Below are 20606 nucleotides of genomic sequence, written 5' to 3'. Positions count from 1 at the left end.
GGTTACATAAAAACTCAAATAAAAATATTTTCAGAAAAAAACGTATTATTAAACTGTATAAGATTCAATTTTAATTAATTCTACCAAACAGAATTTTTAGCTTTTCCCTTTTGAATGCATGTGTGGAACTCTTTGTTTCTACCTTTAATTTCTAATCATTAGATTTCTTGTTAGGTAAAAATGAATTGCATCATGGACATAATTTTACTACTTTCTAGTAAAATGATTATTTCATCTTCCGTTTAGTCTTGTTGAGCCTTCATGTGTTCCTCTCCGCACGGTGACTATGCTACTCCCACCACACAAACAGACAGACACCAGCTTTAGTAAGTCACTGCTGTAGTTTATTGTAGCTTTACAGTAACAGTCATCAGTTCTCACAGTTTTCATCAGCTCATTTTGACACACGTGGTCCCACTGAAGACGACGACAGACATACTGGTGAAAAGGATCGCTTTGAACTCTTGTGTACTGAATCAAAACAACTAAAAGTAAGATATCATGAAGATTCAATAGAAGGAGTACGACAGTGATGTCTGTACTCATAGTTAATAGATTGTAACTGAAGTGGTTAGATTTTTTTATGAAAAAAATACACAGTGAATGTTTCATTTGCTAACAGCATTTGTGATTTACTTGTTAAGCAATAAAACACACATTTAATGGTCCATCTTGAGGACTTTATAGCATTTAATTCAATTCTTAAGTCAGAAAAATGACTTATTTTTCACTCTTATCATGAGTTTGTTGCCAAACCAGCTTTTAAAAAGGAGTCACATCATTACAAAGTGCAGCCCAGATATTTCTCAATAAAATTAAGTGACTTTTATTCATAGAAGACATTTTTGTGCTGGATTGGATCTCAGTTCTTCCTATAAGTTTTCTATAAATTACTCTCCACACACACAGTGACTCAAACTACAGAACATCAACTCCCGGACAGCACATCAGACCAAAACAAAGCATGAGAATAATAAAAAAAGAAAGGAAAAAAACAAACCTAGAGAATAGGAACACTGTACCTTTACCAGCACACATTTAACACAAAGCATGCAGCAAAGTTTGGAGCTTCTTTGTCCACCTTCAGTGCAGCTGATATCCCATCAACTCAGCCTTTCCTTGGTTTTCCATTCTCGTCTTCACACTTCTGCTTCACTCTCCCCTATAAAAAAGAGTAAAATATGGATTTAATTAAAGGAAAAGGAAAGCTGAAGTCAGACGGCCCATTCAGAGGTCCAATTACCTAAATGCACATCTGGTTTTATGTGTTTCGCAGTGCTTTGCTTTTTTTTGCTTCCCTCCTTAAACTCTTAACTTTTGTTTTTCTGCAGCTCACAGAGAAAAAAAATACACTGACCTAACTTTTAAAAATTGAAATAATGTGTTAATATTTTTGCATTTATAGATAATTTGGCAACACATCACTTTTGGTGTCCTCATTTACATTATAGTAAAGTAAACTTAAGTTTAAAAGAGCAAATTTATATATTTTTTATTGCAATGAGGAAAAACACATAAACCGATGAAAACAAAGTACTTTTTATTAGTTTGGCTTTTACTGCTATGCATTTTCAGTAAATATTAGCATGTTAACATCACAAAATGCATTATTAATAGTGTTGTAAATGTCTCATTATCCGTGCTCCCTAACTACTATAAAAACTATTTAGTGTAGGACTATCTAGAGTCCTAAAAGCTCTTCGGACATCATGTTCACTCTTTTTTCCCTTTTTTTAAGATGCTGGCAAGGTCCGAATTCGAAATAAAAACCTAGTAAATGTGAACATTTTGGGAAAACTATTTATGACAGTGTTCTGAGGGATAACAACTTAGCTGGTTTATTAAAAAGAAGTTAAAATACATGTTTTACGCATGAAAAATCATTCAAACGCAATGCATTGTGATCTATATTTGCTAATCTAGTTAACATGGATGCACACTGGTTTTTCGAAGAGACTTAAATGATTTTTTTTTTTTAGGAAAAATGTCTTGCTTTAAGATAGCATTCAAGCTAGCTGGTGTTAGCATGTACTGGAGTTTTAGCCTAACCACATTCTCTTTAGTTTTAACTGGTTTTAGTGTGTTCATACACAGTACTAGGCTTCATCTGAGCATTTTGCTTTCTGTTCTATGTTGTAGAAGACACAAAACTCCAAAAAAGGACGATTTAAAATGGCATTTTGATGTAAACTTCACCATGTTTCCTCCACTCCAGTTTTTTGTCCGATTCTGTCTCAGGTGGGTGTGCGTGTTTGTTTTCACCCAACAATAGCCCTCTGTTGAGTGCCCCCTGTTTTGCCCCCCAATGCCTCCTCCTTTTCCTGCCCTGAGGCATTCCCCTCCACTTTTCCCCCCTTTCAACAAATGCCTGTTTTTCCTCAGAGTCCCTCTGTTATTCTCTCATCTCTCTGCCCTTCAAACAGCAGCAGAGGAGAGGTTTTCAACAAATCATTAGGAGCTTAAATAAAACTGGTTCAAAGTAACTATTAGTGTGGGCTAAAACTTAAAACTAGAGGATACTTTGAAACATCTGAACTCTAACTGGTCTCGGAGGAGAAAAAACTGTAATCTGAGTGAGTCAGATGTCCTTTGCTGACTTTAAAGGTTTTAAATGAATACAGAACAAAAAGCTGATGTGTTTTGAAGATTTTCTAAAAACTGAGTCTCTTGCAGAAATCCACACATCTTTTTCATTCGTGAAACTTTGTTTTTGCATTAATAAGATATTTTGCAGCTATTTTTATTGATTTAAACAAATCCTCAAACATCGAGCTACCAAATATTAATCTTTTCTGCACACAGTGATTGTTTATGCTGATGGAAACTGGTTTTTTCAGGTAACAACAGGAGTTTTTAAAACGTCATCATTCATCCAAATGTTTGGCATAAGATATTTGATTTTTAAAAATAGAAAGAACTTATTTTATTTTTTATTTTAATTAATCCTCCCAAGATTTAAGAATAAAATATGTTTTTTGTGTTTTTAGCATGTTTTTGTGTCCTTTTTCTCATGATGGAAAACAATTATTAGGAAAATTAAGCTCAAAATTGTATTTCGTGTACTTTTTTATTCAAATTGAGAATCAGGAGCAGACGAAAAACTGTAAGTTGTAAAAGCTTGTAGCTGTGACGTAGAAGCTACCACAACAAGTTCTCTGCTCCGTTACATTCTAATGTATCCACTTGCAGGAAAATAGATCCATGAACATCTTTGTTTTCCTCATCCAAGCTAAAAACTGTAAAAAAGTGGGTAGTTCCAATATTGTTCGCCATTTTGTTGCACCAGTGACATTAAGACTGTCACACTACAGCTGCGGTATGTACAACTTTTGCATTTTCCATGTATGTAATTTCAGTCTTTTGTGATACATGCATGATATATGTGATCAGTAAGTGTTTCTTGCGTTTGTCATTTGTCGATACGTACAGATGTCCTTCAAGGTTCCCGCCCAACTGGTTTTTACGTGAATTGAGTATTTAGCTGTTCATAATATTTGGTCTTTTGAGAATTTATGCGTAACATATCTGCAATTATTACAAAAATCTTATGCAACTGTGCATACACTCAGACCACTCAGAGGCAAATTTATAATGAACTACTGCCGCTCTGCAGAAACTACGTCCTAAAAAAATGACTTTTTTTTTTTTTTAATTTTGGCTAAAAACGCCAAATTATAAGATCACTGGGACACTTTTACAATAAGATGATTGGAGTGAGACAAAACACAGACTTTTGTTTAAAACCTTACAAATATACTTAAGAAGTAGAGCTCGTGGAGCATCTTTCTGCTTCTGAAGTGTTCCTCTTTTTTTCTGTACTTTATATAGGCTGGTCCCAGATTAGTAAGTGAACTGGGTTACTTCTTCCAGGGCGTCATCCATTATTCCATAGTTTCAAAGGAACAAAACGCCTTGGGGACAGAACACCTACTTCTATTAAAAGTTTGAAGAAAAGTGCTGAAATTACTAAATAAATACGATAAATTGAGAACATTCTTGCTATTAATATTCATGCCTGCATTACACAGCATGTAAAGAGTGGTGATCAGATGGACTGAAAATGAAGAACAGTTTTGTATCCCCTGCTACATTTCTTCATCACCTTTGACTTCTGTTCTCTGTGGGGTCACAGTTATTTTTAAGATGGCCGAGGAGTCACTGGAAGGCAGCGCGAACCGTTCGGTCACTGAGGGGTTGGGTGGGACGGAAGTTGTCTCCCAGCATGCCGTCATTCCCTTCTGGAAGCTCCGCCCCTTTGACGTGAGAGCGCAACCTCCGAAACTCCTCAATCTGCAGAAGAAGAGAATTGAAAGGGCTTCTCTGAAGGCAACACTCATAAAATTGATCGGAAAGCTGAAAACCGATCTGGTCATGATGGACCTCTTTGGGTTAATTGACCACCAAAAGCACTAAAACCCTCAACCCAACCATTCATGAAAACGCTTCTTAGTCCAAACAGGAAGGAGATAAATAAAGTTCTGAGTTATCGATCCATATGAAGTGTCTAAAACATTTAGATAATGTTCTGTCAAGAAACACTTTCAGCATCTTTAGTTTTGTCACCTTTTTGTTTAGCATTGGTGCCTCAATTCCCTTATATTAAAATATCATTTTTTGCAGTTAAAAATGTATTTCTGAAATTATTTAAGCTTTTGTGTTTGTTCTCTTGCATCTTGCTGATACCACACCAACCTTTCAGAACACGCGATGTTCAGTTTGATTAGACTTCAGTGTTTAAGTAAAGTACTTTTCATGCTCTGCAGTTTACGGTAACAATATTTTTCAAAAGTCCCTTTAACCTTTTCATGCAGTGGCTAATTTGCAATTTACCATTAAATCTAGGACTCAACTTCATTTAGTATCTCCATGAATGAAAAAACATTAAGATTTTTTATGTATATAATTGGAAACAGAGTCAAACATTGACCAATAATGGCCTTTAATTTAACTAAATTAAATCACTTGTTTGCTTCTAACTTTAATGTGATTTTGGATAAATTATACAAATGAACAGCAACCACTATGCAAGCCATCCATCCATCCACCCATCCATCTTCAGAACCCACTGAATCTCTTTTTAGGGCTCACAGGGCTGCTGGAGCCTATCCCAACAACAGTTGGGCAAAGGTGGGGTACACCCTGGACAGGTTGGTTTCACAGGGCCAGACACTCATATCCACACTTAGTGGCAATTTAAAATCTTTTTTTTTTTCAGACTGTAAAAAATACACGTAAAAAGGTCCCACCCAGGATTTGAACCAGCGCCTCCTGGCTATGAAAGTGCAAACTTCAAAAATAGATCTAAAATGAACCATAAAAGTTCAAGATTTAATTTCACAAACTGTTAAGCTAACATTCATTAACCCAGTCTTGCTTGTTCGTTTTTGTCAGGAGTCAGAGCTCTGTCTCCCCCTCCAGCCACCAGCGGGTGTCATCTCCAGAGTACGGACTGCACTTAATTTCCCAGCAGCCCCAGCTCACAGTTCCTGTCTCCAATCTGGCAATCACCCACCTGTTTCTCAAGCGGCACACAGAGACTCACTCAGTGTGAAGTATTGTTTGTGCCACCTTGCCTGCTTCATCTCTGTTTGCCTGCACCTGCCTTGACCCTCGCCTGGACTCTGACTACTCTGTTCTCTGATGCCTCCATGCTCATTCATGACTTCTACCTGCCTGACTCCGATTTAGCTTTGTGGACTTTAAGCTGTGCTTAGTTCCTGTCTGAACAAATAAACCTGCTGCACGTGGAACCAGCTGTCTGCCCGTTTTTTATACCTTTTCTCTGCTGTGTTTGCAGACAGTGAACTTACAGTAGTTGTACAATTGTCACTCATTAGTAAGAGTGTAACCATTAATTTTAATTAGGGATGTCCTGATCCGATCACGTGATCGGAAATCGGGGCCGATCACGTGGTTGGGGACTCGATCGGAATCGGACTCCTTTGTCCGATCAGGATTGGACATTTCATTTATTTTCATTATGATCAGAGCTTTTTATTTCATCTTATCTTTATGGATAAATACTCCACTACAAGTCTGCATGTCACGAAAAGATCACAAAATGTCATTACCAGGAAACGGCAGCAAGTCAAGCATAAGGCTAACAAAACAAAAGCTAACAAAGCTAGCTAGAAAGCTAACTTCCGGGATCAATAACTCCTTTAAAAACGCTTTAAACTGACAGCAAGTGTCTCTATTGGTTTGTCACAACATAAACAACAACCTATAAAGGCATTTTAACAGAAAGAGACAGAGTTTTTGTTTCTTTTTAATGTGAAGCTCTTCATGCAGCAGACAGATGGCTACACAGCAGCTGCTAACTGCTACATGCTAGCGCCGTGATTTAACTCCTTAGGACCCCAGCTGTCCTTTGATATGCCTGTTTGATTTATCTGACAGAGAAATAACAGTTAAAAAAATTAACTACTGTGGTAATAAAACTGAAAATGTGATGTCTTAAGAACTTAAAAAAATAAGCACATAATCTTAAAAATAACTAAATAAATAAATAAAACTAATAAATTAAAACTAATAATGATATCAGCTATTCATGAACACTCATCAAATGTTATGCTAAAACAAAAACATAATTTATTTTTAAGAATTTTAAATGAGAACAGGAATCACATTTGGTCAAAAATGTTCAATAGCTCTAAATTTGTTAAAGCTAAAGTCACTAAACTTTATCACATGACTAATTATCACTTATATAACAAGAAAATTGTATTTTCTTTCCTAGTTTATATTAGCTGTATTTTTACTTGTTTATTAAAGCTACTTCACAGAAGTGTTTTATTTAAGTTTTTAATGATAAAAGAAGGTTATTAAAATATAAATAAGGGACAACACTAATCTGTTTGTTTAATTTATTCATGTTTTAAATGTCTTATAAAAGTATCGGATCGGGACTCGGTATCGGCAGATACACAAAATCAAATGACTCGGAATCGGATCGGGCCCAAAAAAACCTGATCGGGACATCCCTAATTTTAATGATTCGATTTATATCATAATTTGCAAACGAACAGCAGATCTGGTCTCCGAACAAGAGACAGAAATCAATTCAAACCGGACTTCCTCATCATGTAAACCTGCTGCCTCTGCAGATGAAATCACACCCACACACTCATCCAGGACAGTAGCTGTCATCATCACCGCAGGAAGAACCTTTTTTTTCTTTCTTTTTTTTTACCCTATTGCTGCCAAATAATAGCAGATGAAGCTTTTATACCGTGGCATCTGTTGTGGGACATTCGCATACGGTCTGTGCACACTTGGCCCTGCAGCAGTCGACAACAGCTTGAGAAAGTTTTTAGTCAAGGTCAATCAAATGTAACAAGAAACCAACATCTGGCTCACAAATGTGTCAAATCAATTTATTTCTACACCACTTTTACAAAATGTTGGATGTTATGGTCCTTGGCGAGAAAGCAAAATAGAAGCATTTGCTCCAGAAAACATAGAGTAAGAAAAAAATCAGAAAGGTGCCTTCAGACTGCAGGAGATAGTCTATCGTGTAACGCCATGCTGAATTTTTTTTTTTTTTTTTTTGTGTTAAGCCGAAGAAAGATATGAAGTTTCAGAGCTCAGCAAACAGCAGGAAGTCTGTTATTGTGGTGTGACCTGCTGATTTGGCCCATTTATCTGAGGCTGCAGAGTGGAGACAAGATCTCCTTCAGAGACCAACCTGAGCAGGGGGGGGGGTCCATGCATGCATGTGTAATGTGAGAGTCAAACACATAAGCTCTGTGTGTGCTTGCTTCACAGGAAACTTGGATCCAACATGATTCCTACAGGAGACATTTGCTCCAATCGTCAGTATCAGATTAAATACATGTGTGCACGCAGTTTTGCTGTAATCCTGCTGCGATAATCATGGATTTGTACCCTACCAGCAGTAACATGATCATTTTATATTATTGCTATTATTAACGGTCCGATTTTATTTTGTAACATTCCAATTTTGACAGAATATATATTTTATGGAGGGCAAAATATTGAAAGTTATTTACGATTTAGGTTTATTTATTCTGGAATAATATGTCTGTCTGTTTCTATTGTGTTTAAAAAGTTACATTTTAAAAGTATTTTATTTTATTATGCATTCACTAAATGGTTGGCCTATTTGGCCCGTGACCTCCTGTGTCTTTTGGGTTTTGGCTCTCTGTCCGATTTGAGTTTGACACCCCTGATTTAGACCAACATTCAAGATATTTTAGCAGGTTGGAAGTTCTTTTAATCCTCTCTGGACAGGTATTGCACACTTGCAACTTATGACTTTCTAGTTGTGTTAGCTTTGTTACATTGTTTTGAAAAGTAGCAGTAAAGCTGGCATTTATATCATATCCATGTCTTTAGTGGTCACTTATCATGTGGGCCATATAAGTTTCCCTAAATATCAAATTTTTTCTGATATTAAAACTTAATTTTGGCCCTGTGGGGGTTAACTTCTCTTTGCTCTAAACCTTTACAAGCTTCTCTTGAAATCAAATCAGTTCAGACTTTTTTTTGCTTCATTCAGAACTAGGATCTAGAAATAAGGAAATTATTTTAGAAAATTAATATTAACACACGTTAATATCCTTTTCCTTTATACATAGAAACGCTTAAAAAAAAGTTAAAAATCTTGATATAATTGATGAATGTAAGAAGAATCACTGTAATTTTTTTTGTTCAATTTTAAAGATGTTATTTTAAGATTTAAAAAAAAACATTGGCAAGTTATCCTAGCTTTCATTAATATTATTTTGAAAATAAAAATTTAGATTTTTGTTCTAACAATAGCTGCTAGTTTTAGACTTTATAAAGATTTTTTAACAATGGGTTAACGTGTACTAAGATATTATTATCATTTTGTTCATAAATTAGTAGCTTTCATTTGTTTTTTTGCCAATATAATCAAAATAAGATACAAATAAGTACATAAAAACTGAAAAAAATACAAACCTTTTGCTTAGGACTAGCAAATAATACATATTCCCTTTTAGTTCATGCTAACTTTGCAAAACTGTAAAATTAAGTGACTAAGTTGGGGTTGGATTATATAACTTTGCGTCTTCCAGCTCCTTCTCAAGCAATCAATCAAACTCTACTTGACTTTAGCTAATAACTACCATTTTTAATTGATCAAATGTGACATAAGTGTGTCTTTGTTTTTGTTTGTTTTTTTAATTCTCTAATCAATATATTTGGTATTTCTCTAATGAGTTTGAAAAATCTGTGTATTTTGTATTCTGTATTGTCCATAATCTATGTTTGAAATAAACCAGATCAATCAATCAAACAATGAATCAAACAAACCTTTAGCTTATTATTTTGGAAAAACAACAAAAATGGAAGTTGCTGTTTTCATTTCTTTTAAAATATTGCTTTTGCTATTTTGGAATGTTTAAAGAAGCATGCATTGATGATTTCTTAATCTTTGACAAAAATGAGACTAATCAAAAACATTTTTTTTGCAAGCAGGGCAGCTTCCCCCCTTGGCCCCCCGTTAGCTCCGCCCCTGCTTTCTAGTAATTTTCATCTTAAAATTTGAGTTATTTTCCTATTTTTAGGCTGCCTCTTTTTACAGTGATGACCATCAATGTGGAAACACTTCTATTTCACTGAAGATTTCTCGACAGGGAAAAATAAAAGAGAAAAGCCACATATGATGTCTGTTTTCAATCAGGATTAACAAATGATTTGATATTTTTAAATCTTCTTTTAAAGTCGATTAGACGTCACTCCAGCAGTCACTTTTAGACCCAAGGGCAGTTCTCTGAGTGCTCCTGTATTTTCTACTGAAACATCATGATCTGAACCTCTATTCTATGATTCGACCGTACTGTAGACGCAGCCTGAGGCCGTCCAGCTAGGGTCTTTGTGCTAACATTTCAAAGGGTCAGCAGGTGACAGGCCAGCCAAGATGAAAGTCAGTAATAAATGTCAGAGGTCCTCCCTGACCGCGGTCTCCTGCAGGGCAGCAGGGAGTCAGGCAAAGCTGAATCAGAGCTTAAATCTATCAAAAGAATCATGACGGAGTTGATTGGCAGATCTGAAGGCTGAAAACTTAAAAGTCTGTCATCCCTAAAAGTTGACATTTTGATATTAGGTAATGCAGAAACCCCTAAAATGGCAACATGTATCTCAATTCCTCTAATTCCGAATGTCAGCATAAATCTGTTTGTATTTAAGATCAAATTAAAGCCTCTGCTTTTGTTTTACCTGCATCTGTGAGATGGTGAGGGGGTAACGGTAGAGGATCCAGGTGACGTTTTCACTGCAAGGGGGCGTGGTCAAAGACCCTTCATACACCCAGTAGTCCCTCAGCAGAGGATCTGAAGGCAGATTTTACAATAAAAAACTGAAAACAGTCCATCAGGGTTGCCTGATTTTCCTATTTTCCTCATTCCCAAACTTGTTTCATCCACTGACTCACCAGGTAGGAGGGTGTTGGGGTTGAAACATGGTATAATCTTGCTCTTCCCCTGGCGAAAAAAAACAGTGGAAAAAAAAAACTTTGATGGAGTGATCATGTGATTACAAATATGGCAGCTGATTCTCCTCACCTTGTACTGCAGGTCCTGTAGGACTTCAGTGATGGCCTTCAGACCCAAGTGTTCTTTACCAACCTTTAAAAAAAAAAAGAGTTTTAGGTGCTTGTGAGGGCTTCGGCACAGCTTAATTTATATCTGTGGTTAGAACAAAAAACAAGAAGTAGAAACAAGAAGTCACTAAAAACAACATCTGAATCTTATCTGACGGTCAGAAAAGTCTTGAGACAAAAAGATAATGCTTGCTTTGATAGCAGCAACATGGAGATCAAATTCAGTTCAATTCAATTCAATTTCATTTAGCCCAAGATCACAAAGAAAAATTGCCTCATCAAATGATAAATTCATGTTTTATAGGTTTTTCAGCAGGACACTAAAAATAGTTTTATACTAATATTTTTAAAGTAAAAAAGTCTCAATTTAAAAAAAACAAGCAAACTGAATAGACAAAAAATGAAATTAATATGATGGATAAATCTATGAAAACAACATCTTGAACAACCTCTATTGACTCCAACAACCAATTTAAAATTAGAAATCAGCTTAAAAATCAACTTTTTATTTATTTATTGGTAGTTGATTTGTTATAAGCCTCTTTACTTAGCAAAACTCTGAGTATCTATTATTCAAACGTGTTTTTTAACCAAACCGTGCTGATACTACCTTGTCACAAAAGTGACTTTTTTGAGTAAATCAGGAATGTTTCTCTCTGTTCCTCTGATGCATTCTGAGTCCCGAGCACAGTGCGCTGACTCTCACTGGTTGTTTACCTGCACGAACAGAGCGATGATGAGGATGCCGTTCTTCCTCCCCAGAGCGTCTTCTAACGAGTTAAACAGAGTGCTGTTCCAGTGAATCAGATGGAGCTGACCGCAACAAGAAGACAGAACACAACCAGTGTTGGAAACTTTACTGCTGAAAGCAAAGAAATGCTACTATTTCCTATATAAGCATTCATAATGTATTTGATGGACACATTTGTGAAACTCCTATCTCATTAGCTTAATCAAAACCTTTCCTAAAAACCCATAGTGTTTAACTTGGTCCATGTTATCTCCCCTGTAGTTCATCATCATTCCATTAGGGGTAGTAGAGAGGCTTCTCCTGCTCATTTCAAAATGGCTGCCTCCATGGCATCTCAAAAGCACTTTCGGCGGGAAAAGGTTTTGCTTATTTTAAAAACTTTATGGTGAGATTAACTTATCTATTGTTATTCCTTTATTTTAATGACTACTTGCAGAATTGAAAAATTCAATTTTTTGTTTTTAATTAATTCTTTATTACACAGTTACACCATGTGTGGATCACATTTGAGACAGTGGGTAAATAAGGTTTTTTTGTTCAGTGTCAATGTTTTTGCAGTTTAAACCTAATTGGTTGAGAGCAAAAATTTAACAGATCATTCAACAAATCCTAATTGATACTAATTATGTCTTATTAAAAAGTGATGCAGCAAAAGTCTTTTTGTAGATTATCTTAACTATCTTAATTCCAAAAACAATGAATTTTCTGTCATTTTCTTTGATGTAGTGGGTGTCTTTTAAGGTAGACAAACAATTGTTATATAAGACACATGAAGCATACAGCAAAACAACACAAAACATAAAAAATAGACTGATTCAAGCCCCTCATAAAGGTGACACATTACGATGTATTATATTTACTGTCACTTATTTTCCTTTTCATAAATGTTACTTAGGCAGTTTTACATTAATCGTCGTTTTATTTTATATAGTAAATAAAATGTTCTTTTATCATTAAAATATGTGTCTTTTATGTTTGTCATTATTCTTGAAAAACTATTAGTTTTACATGTGAAGAAAATTGTGTGTTTCCATTTTTGTTGATCAAACAGTTAAGCTGTGTCCCTTCAAAACCCATTTGTGAAACTAAACTCTTGTTTTTAACGGTTTTAATAAAGTTGAATTTATCAAAACAAAATGATCTTACAAAGAATTGAAAGAATTTGACATCAAAATTGAATTAATATTGAGTTGGTTGAACAAAAAAAATGTAAGGAAGCCTAATTTAATAAAATGTAGTTTTTCAATCACTTAAAATCCTAAAGCGATGACTGTTTTTGTGCCTTTTGATGGTTTGTGGCTGAAAGCCTCAAATGTTGTAAGTATTGTAGATGAGGTTTTACTTGTGATTGGAAGAGCGTCTTACTTTAGATCACTTATTTTGAATTGTTTGTTGCTGACTTTTTTTTATTATTATTTATTTATCTATGAATGCATTGTAATGTTTTTAGTTTTTTTGAAAGTTACAAAGAACAGGCTTTTATTTGAAGTGATTGTGTGCTTTAGAATTATTTAGAATAAAAAAAAATGAAAATTGATAAATGGGTAGCTTTTAGATTTATTATAAAATCATTCCTAATAGTTCTGCAATATTTATGATTATGCCGTTTTTAGCAAAAACCTGTGTCGTTTTCTAAGACATAGTTTCTGCAGAGTGGCAGTAGCTCATTAGAAATTTGCTTCTGAGTTGTGGGTGGGACTGGTTGCGTTTCCCATCATCCCTTTGTTTGCACTCTCTCCTGCTAGCTTGCAGCCCCTCACAGCCCCTAGCTAACATTAGCGGTGCCACCATAATGACTAGCAATATCTGAGCTATCCAGCTGTACAGTTTGGATTCAGTTGTCAGCTCAGACGAGGAAAACAAGAACGTACATGAAGTGGTCGTCTATAAGTGAATCCATCAGAATGGAGCTGATCAAAACACCTACTTTTCCAAATGACATTTTTTCATCTCCTCCTTAGCAACAACTTGAGTAAAGAACTATTCAGACCTACAATTTTAATTTTATACTCATGTCCTCCATCATGAGAAAAATGCTACGGGAATATTTTAAAAACATACATTTTTATTGTAGGGGGTTCTAAGAGACACTCCAAACTGAATTATTAAAACTCAGCACTAATACTTTATAAACTTTATAAACTAGTAAACTGCTCAGACTGAAGCTCTCAACGAAGCAGATCTGCTCCAAACACAAACACGATAAGCTAACAGACCGATGATGGAAACATGTTGACTTGTGGGAGAAAGGTGGATGTGAACTGTCTGACACTCAGACCAGACCATCCGGTTTCACACTTTCCCCGACAGGCATTTCCTCGTCAGACACATTCACTTTATCTTTTTTTTTCCACAGGACATTCATTTTTATTTGGGTAACCATTAACTCTTGCTTCATTATAGAGCAGGATAGTCAACAATGACAGCCACAAAAGAACATCTTATGTCAACATGTTTGCTCCTACAATTAATGTTTGGAATATCGTATGGGTTGTTTGAGCACCTGAAGATGAACGGGGAAAATCTTCCTACGCAGTAAGAAAACCATCAAAGCGTTCTGAAAAGCTTTGAAACGTTTGGTTTGGCCAAATGTTGCAGGATTACATGACTTCAGCGTAACCTCTGCATGAAAAGAGCAGAGGATGAGTGTCCTTCTCTCAGAGCAGTTGTGGCATTTAGGTATTGACCTTTGGGTCAAACTAAATGCCAGATGTTGTGTTACAGCACATTTCCTTGCATTCAAATATTACATTTTAAAGTTCATTGTTTTGTAAAAAGAAAAAAAAAAGATTTTTATATACTGTGTCATTGTCATTCAGTTGCTGAACGTGTCCCAGTTTCCATAATTATAAAAAAGTGTATAAACATTGACTAAAATGATCTGCCATCAGGTAAAAGAGAGTTTTATAATGTAATATTGTTTCAGCATAAATGTTGTATTTCTTGACCATCTTTGAACATAATTTCCTCAAAAGTACCCTATTAAATGAGTTTATCTACGTCTTCTTGACTAAATGTGATGAAATCCGACTATTTTAGGACTCACTCTGAAAAAAATGTGTTTTTTGTGTATTTTAACACGTTCTTGTAATGTTTTTTCTCATGATGGAGGACGTAAATAAAAAAAATTAAGCTTTAAATTGCATTTCAGAGTATTTCTTTATTCAAATGGTCGCAAACCAGGAGCAAACGAAAAAAAAATATTGCTGGAAAACTATTGTAATTGGAGGAACCCAGGTTTTTAAATTTTGGATTAAGATAAATGTATGTAAAATCATAATAAAAAGGCCACTGGGAACACTTTTAACCTAGAAAAATAGATGATCAGAGTGGGATTTTAAAACATCTAGCAGTATTTCTGTACGTCCCGTTATTTCCCTTTTTGTAAGGTGTGGTTTCAGTAAAGTATCACCTGATTAAATATGTGGTACCTTAAAAAAAATCTATTAATGACAAGAGTTCATTATAGTCACCAAAATCCCCCCACCCCAAGTCTGTCAGTAGTTCCTCTGGGGATTTCCAACAATACACCAAACAACTCTAATGAACTTTTACTTTACTGTACATTTTCCATCTACTCGAATTCAGAGAATTTTAAGTTTTTTCTTTATACTGTTTAGAACGGGAACCTGGTTTAAAGCAATCCAGTTGATTTTTATTAATTAAAATAAATGAATATTGGCTTTTTATGTTCTATAAAGGTACTTCTTCATTAAAACATTGATTTAAATGAAATTGTTAAAACTGTAATAGTTATTGTTCTGGAATTACCTTTAGCAAAATGTTTGTTTTATTAAGTATACTTGAGTATAAGTTTAGCCAGTATGCTGTGTACTTGTAGTGTTGGAAGTATTTTTATTGAATACTTCTTCAGGTTAAGTTGGAACATTTTAAGTTTACAACATACAGATAGTATAAAAAAGTAAAACTACAAGTATACTGTGTCACTTTTAGTATAGACTAAGTATACTTGTAGTATATTCAAAAATACTACTCATTAAGGGTAAGAAGGATTTTATAGAGAATAAACTAAACTAAATCTTTTTAAATCATAATTTGACATTTTTTCTGAAGTGTTTACTTGAATTTACAAAAATCCAACAAAACTACAACAAAAATTATTAAACTATGTAATTGTGTTTAAACTACAGATTTAAAACGATTGAGGGATTAAATTTCATGTTTAATGTATTAAATGTTCAAGTGGGTGAATTTAAAGTCTGTTAGTCATATTTAGGAGGACCTATGGGCGGAACTTTAAAGGTTTCTTGGTATCAAAGTATCTTTAGTGTTTTTTTTTTATCAAGAGTTATTTTGTTAGAGAGGAAAAAATAGAGTTCGAGGACTCAACAAGCCTGAGTGTTATCTAAAGGAAGGACTGGTTTTAGTGCCAGGAGACTGAACATGGGAACGCTGTGTTTTCTTTGGAGGCACAACCTTGTGTGTGTTTGTGTGCGATTACCTCCATGGGAAAAGCCTTAAAGTTGACGGTGTGCTCCGACCCTCTCTGGTTCTCCTTTCCCCAGTGGAACCGAACCTCGTGAAGTTCATACTCATGGTCACTGGGTAACGGGCCCCCTGTAACCACTAGAGGATGAAAAGGAAACTCAGGGGCATTGTGGGTAGCACACACAGAAAGGTTAAAAACATCTATAACACTGAATTGAGAAAAGGGGGTCAAATATATGCTGAGAAAATAGACTCACTCCGATTTGTGGGTGCATAATTCTTGATTTGTGCGTATATTAGGATCTGTGCTTGTGTATTCTTGATTTATACATGCATAATTTAGGATTTGTGCACAACTTTGGATTTGTGCGTGCGCAATTCTTGATTTGTAACTCATAATACATTTTGTGCATAAGTATAAAAAAAATCTAAAATGTAAAAAAGAACAAAATACAATTTACACATGCACAAATTAAAATTACAACAGCTTGAAACTAATTACATACACAAATCTTTAAAAATTATGCACGGATCACCTCTTACACACGCACAAAACCTCAGTAACGCACGACACTTTGGTGAGACTTATTTCACGTCCCACTGATTGGTCCGTGATGCGTTCAAGTACTACTAGAACGCTCGCTCATTAGAGTTTTATTTTAAGACGTTTTGATCTTAGATTGTGAATAATATCCGGTGAAACTTGGCATTTTCCCACTTTTTTAAAAAGATATACCCAATAATTAATATAAAAAAGTCTAAATAAGCGTTTTAAAACACTTATCCCTTTAAAAATAAATATATTATCCAGAAAAGATTGCTTTCTCTCTGCATAAAATATATATATTTTTAAAGGGATAAGAGTTTTAAAACATTAATTTAGACTATTTAAAATTAATTATCGGAAATATCTTTTTAAGAAAGTGAGAAAATGCCAAGTTTCACTGGATGTTATTCACAATCTAAGTTCAAAACGGCTGATAAGAGAACTCTGATGAACAAGCATTCTAGTAGTACTTGAACAAATCACACTGTAAAAAGTAAAACATTGGATCAATTAACAAAAGTTCTGCTTTTTGCTACATTTAAAAATAATAGTTTTTATCACATTTAATTTTTAGTCTGGGTAAACCATCAACTCAAAATTTTAATTAGAGGAAAACGAATAATTTTAAATGTAACAAATTACAGAACTTATTTTAGATGATCCAATATTTCACTTTTTTCAGTGCACTCACAGACGACTCTGTGAGACCTAAAATAAGTCTCACCAAAGCGTAACTGAGGTTTCGTGAGGTGATTCGTGGGTAATTTTTAAAGATTTGCATGTGTAATTAGTTTCAAGTTGTTGTAATTTTAATTTGTGCATGTGAAAATGAATGCAAATTGTATTTTGTATTTTTTTTACTTATGCATAAAAAGTATTGTCTGAGTTACAAATCAAGAATCCAAAGTTATGCACAAATCCTAAATTACGCGGACACAAATCAAGAATACGCACATGCAGATTGGAGTGAGTCTATTTTCTCTCCATACATTTGAAAGGGAATGTGTGTTCGGTGACATGTATGCTTCAGTCAACACAAACCACATTAACCAACTGCAAAATCTGATGACACGTTCTGCTGTCTCAGGACAAATAGAAACCGTGTGTGTGACTGTGTGGTTTGGAGGAGTCACCTGACTTGGACTTGAGGAGGATGCGGACAGTGTGTCCATCGTTGATGACTTCGCAGTCTCGACACACCACATAGTTTGGAGATAAACCGATGTCCAGCAGGGAGGGGTCATATTGGGCCTCCCTGGAGTTCAAATTTATGGGAGACTGGTATTCACCATTGGCTGCTGGGAAATGGAGTCCCCATTCTACACCTGCACAGAACATAAACACACATTTAGAAGCATTCTCACATGTTTGCACATTGCTATCCTTCATAAAAATACCTCCTAAAATATTTTGCAAAGTTTAAATGATTATAATATATTAAAATGAAAAACATTACTAAATCCTGCAGCCCAGACAAATGAAAAAAAACAGCTTTAGAGTTGAATTTATTTTGCTTAGAGCTTTTTAAAGAGTGCAAAACTAAGTTAGTGAGTGTCAAACCATGGACATGTGACACACGTTCAAGAACGTAGCCAATGATGTTCACACTGGACCAACACGGAGGGGCTTCCTCTTCCATTTATTTTGCTCGTGTTTACTAGTGCATGTCCATCAACAGCTGAAGGAGGCTTGATTAGAAACATCAAAGTGGTTTTTCACTGTCCTTCAATATTAAAAGTGGAGTAGATGTATTCTTTGGATATTTCCAGTATATGAAAAATATATTTTTTATCAGTTAAAGTTTATTACTTGTAAACTAAAAGCAAACTTTAAAAGCTACATTAGAAACACTCCAAAAGTGTACGTTCATGAACTTAAAGTAAACTTGAAGTTTATTGTCAGTAAACAAATAGTATACAATAAATGTCATTTTAAGTACACTTCTAGGTATACTTTCACAAACTTACAGTGAACTTAAAATTTTTTAAGTTATGTGCGTTTACATACACTTTTCATTGAACAAACGTCGCTGAGGGCAGTGTGAATGTAGCTTTAATGTAGCTTCAGAAATTAGCATTAGCATTACAGCTAACAAGAACAAAAATAAAGGCTAACAGATGCATGTTGTTTATATGGGCTCCCTCGACGTTTTGTGATGCAAAAACAAAAGTTTTGACAGATTACAATGTACACATCTCATGTCATACTCCGCACTTATCCAAAGTGTCACAGAAGCCATGCACAACCATGCAGGAAGGTTGCTAACTATTACAGGATGAAACGAGTGACACACATTTATGCTAAAAGCTTTTCAGTCAAAAATGGGCAACATGATCTTTAAACTCTAACTCAGGATTTCTCAGTGTTTGCTTTATTTTAGTTTAGTTTATTAATTTATCAGGACAAATACATTGAGCTTAAAAAGCAACGATGTTTGCACCAGTTTGTAGCATAATAGCTCATTTCCATCTGTAGTCCTTTGCAAAACAATACATTTCGCTTAAACATTATAAACATATTTACCACTTTAAACAGTTTTCAAAAAGAAATGCAATATAAAAATTATGATAAGCTGAGGATTCGCTTGTAGATTTGATGATCATAAACATCCAGATTAGATAAAAATTTCTTATGCAAAAACATCCAATGAGAGATAAAATATTTTAAGTTGATGAATTGTCATGCTATTGGAATTCTGCACTTTTCCAAAAGCTACACTGAGACTCACAGGTTTAAATGGCCAAATTTCTAAATTAATTTCAGGGAATATTCAGTACTGCATGACATGATATTAAATATTAAGAGTCAACGAGTTTTATTTGGTGGTATTCCCTGGTGAAATTTAAATAACAGAAATGAGGTTGATATATTTAATTTAAAAAAGCATTCTTTACATTTATTGTTTTCACGTCTAGTTGTGCAAAATCCATAGCAGAATTAAAACAGCACAAGGACGCTATTACTCTTTTTAACTTATTGTGTGTGATGTTTTGCATTGTAATGGTTAGATTATATATTACTAGTTAACCAAACATTTTTTTTATTTATTTAGCTCAAGTTTTTGATGTCCCCTTTTTCCAGGATGATCCATGTGAGAGTTTCTGAAGCATCTTATGTCTTTTAAAAGAGACCTGAAGTGGATCTGGAGTTTAAGTAAGGGAACATGGATTGATTCCCAAGACATTTGAAAAGAGATCAGCACAAAAAATGGATTCAAGTTGGTCAGTTTGAGAAAGAGTGATTCAGTTTGGTCTGAACAGTACTAGTGACACACATGCAAATCTGTAGATAAAATACCATGAAATGTACAGACTGGGCATGCAAGTGAAATGCTTCAACATCAAAGACGTCAGGCTTCCTTTTTGTTTTTTACCAACCACAACTGTAACATGAGACAGGAAACATACACTTTAAATGCAGCCTGTGATTCTTAAGAAGGAGATGAATGCTTTGACTTTGGCAATGCCAGACATCTCTACAAGAAATCAAAACTACTAACTTGCAGCAAGAAATGCCACAGAAGAGCACTCTATATGGATGTCTACTATTTATATTGCAGTGGGGAATGGAGGGGAAGGGGTCGCCTCATTCCCTCTCTACTCAGCAACTGATGCCTTGACAACAGTTTTCTAAAGGCAGAGCCGATTTCACTGAGGCTAAAGCAGTGAAAAGGCAGCACAAAGCTATGTGTGCATGCAAATCCCCAAGGTACTCTTTTTTTGGTTTTAAAATGTTTGGTGTGGCAGGGAGTCAACAGTTCCATTTGTTTATCCGTTGGTCATTTATCAGACAAATCAATGTAATCAATTTGAAGAAAACCGTAGACAATCAGAGCGTAATTTTGGCTGGCATCCTAAAGGTGTGTTGCTACCAGATCTGTAACAGCTGCCCAATCAGTATTCCACATACGCAAATTTTACGTCACTTCCTCTTGTCACCAACATTGCAACACATTTGAATTAGATTAGCTCCCGTAACTTGTACATATTTTTGTATGTTTGGTGTTTTAAGATTTTAAAACTTGTAATTCATTCTGGTAGACGTTACAGATCGGGTAGTGAGAGGGTGACCTACAGGCACTTATGTATCACCTGCACACCTAGTGCATGTAGCATTTTTGCATGGTCAGTAGGGAAACAATACGTGCACCTTAATAACAACTAGAGTGTGGCGTAAGGTCACTGTACAACAATATCATCCGTAGGTCCAAAGTATGTGCAACTTCCACTATCCATTATTCTTACAAATACTTAACTGAACAATTACCACGT

The 20606-nt window shown here is 34.9% G+C and overlaps 1 protein-coding gene across 3 annotated transcripts in view; it reads right to left on the bottom strand.

Annotated features, from left to right (window-relative positions):
- Window positions 1-322: 322 nt before the first annotated feature.
- Window positions 323-20606, bottom strand: part of ca8 (carbonic anhydrase VIII) — a 28519-nt gene continuing 8235 nt past the window's right edge. For 2 of the 3 annotated variants that reach the window (XM_024273560.2, XM_024273562.2), the window contains exons 2-9: window positions 17469-17660; window positions 15802-15926; window positions 11306-11401; window positions 10551-10613; window positions 10421-10469; window positions 10207-10319; window positions 4103-4290; window positions 323-1162 (exon numbers count right to left, since the gene is read on the bottom strand). In XM_024273560.2, the coding sequence (XP_024129328.1) occupies window positions 4156-4290; window positions 10207-10319; window positions 10421-10469; window positions 10551-10613; window positions 11306-11401; window positions 15802-15926; window positions 17469-17660 (773 nt within the window). In that variant the 3' untranslated portion in view covers window positions 323-1162; window positions 4103-4155. The remainder of the gene's footprint in view (window positions 1163-4102; window positions 4291-10206; window positions 10320-10420; window positions 10470-10550; window positions 10614-11305; window positions 11402-15801; window positions 15927-17468; window positions 17661-20606) is intronic. The other variant, XM_024273563.2, reaches the window with a different exon arrangement.

The sequence above is a fragment of the Oryzias melastigma genome, linkage group LG17 (assembly GCF_002922805.2).
Source record: "Oryzias melastigma strain HK-1 linkage group LG17, ASM292280v2, whole genome shotgun sequence".
Classification (NCBI taxonomy): Eukaryota; Metazoa; Chordata; class Actinopteri; order Beloniformes; family Adrianichthyidae; genus Oryzias; species Oryzias melastigma.
This window is presented reverse-complemented; position numbering and strand designations above follow the sequence as displayed.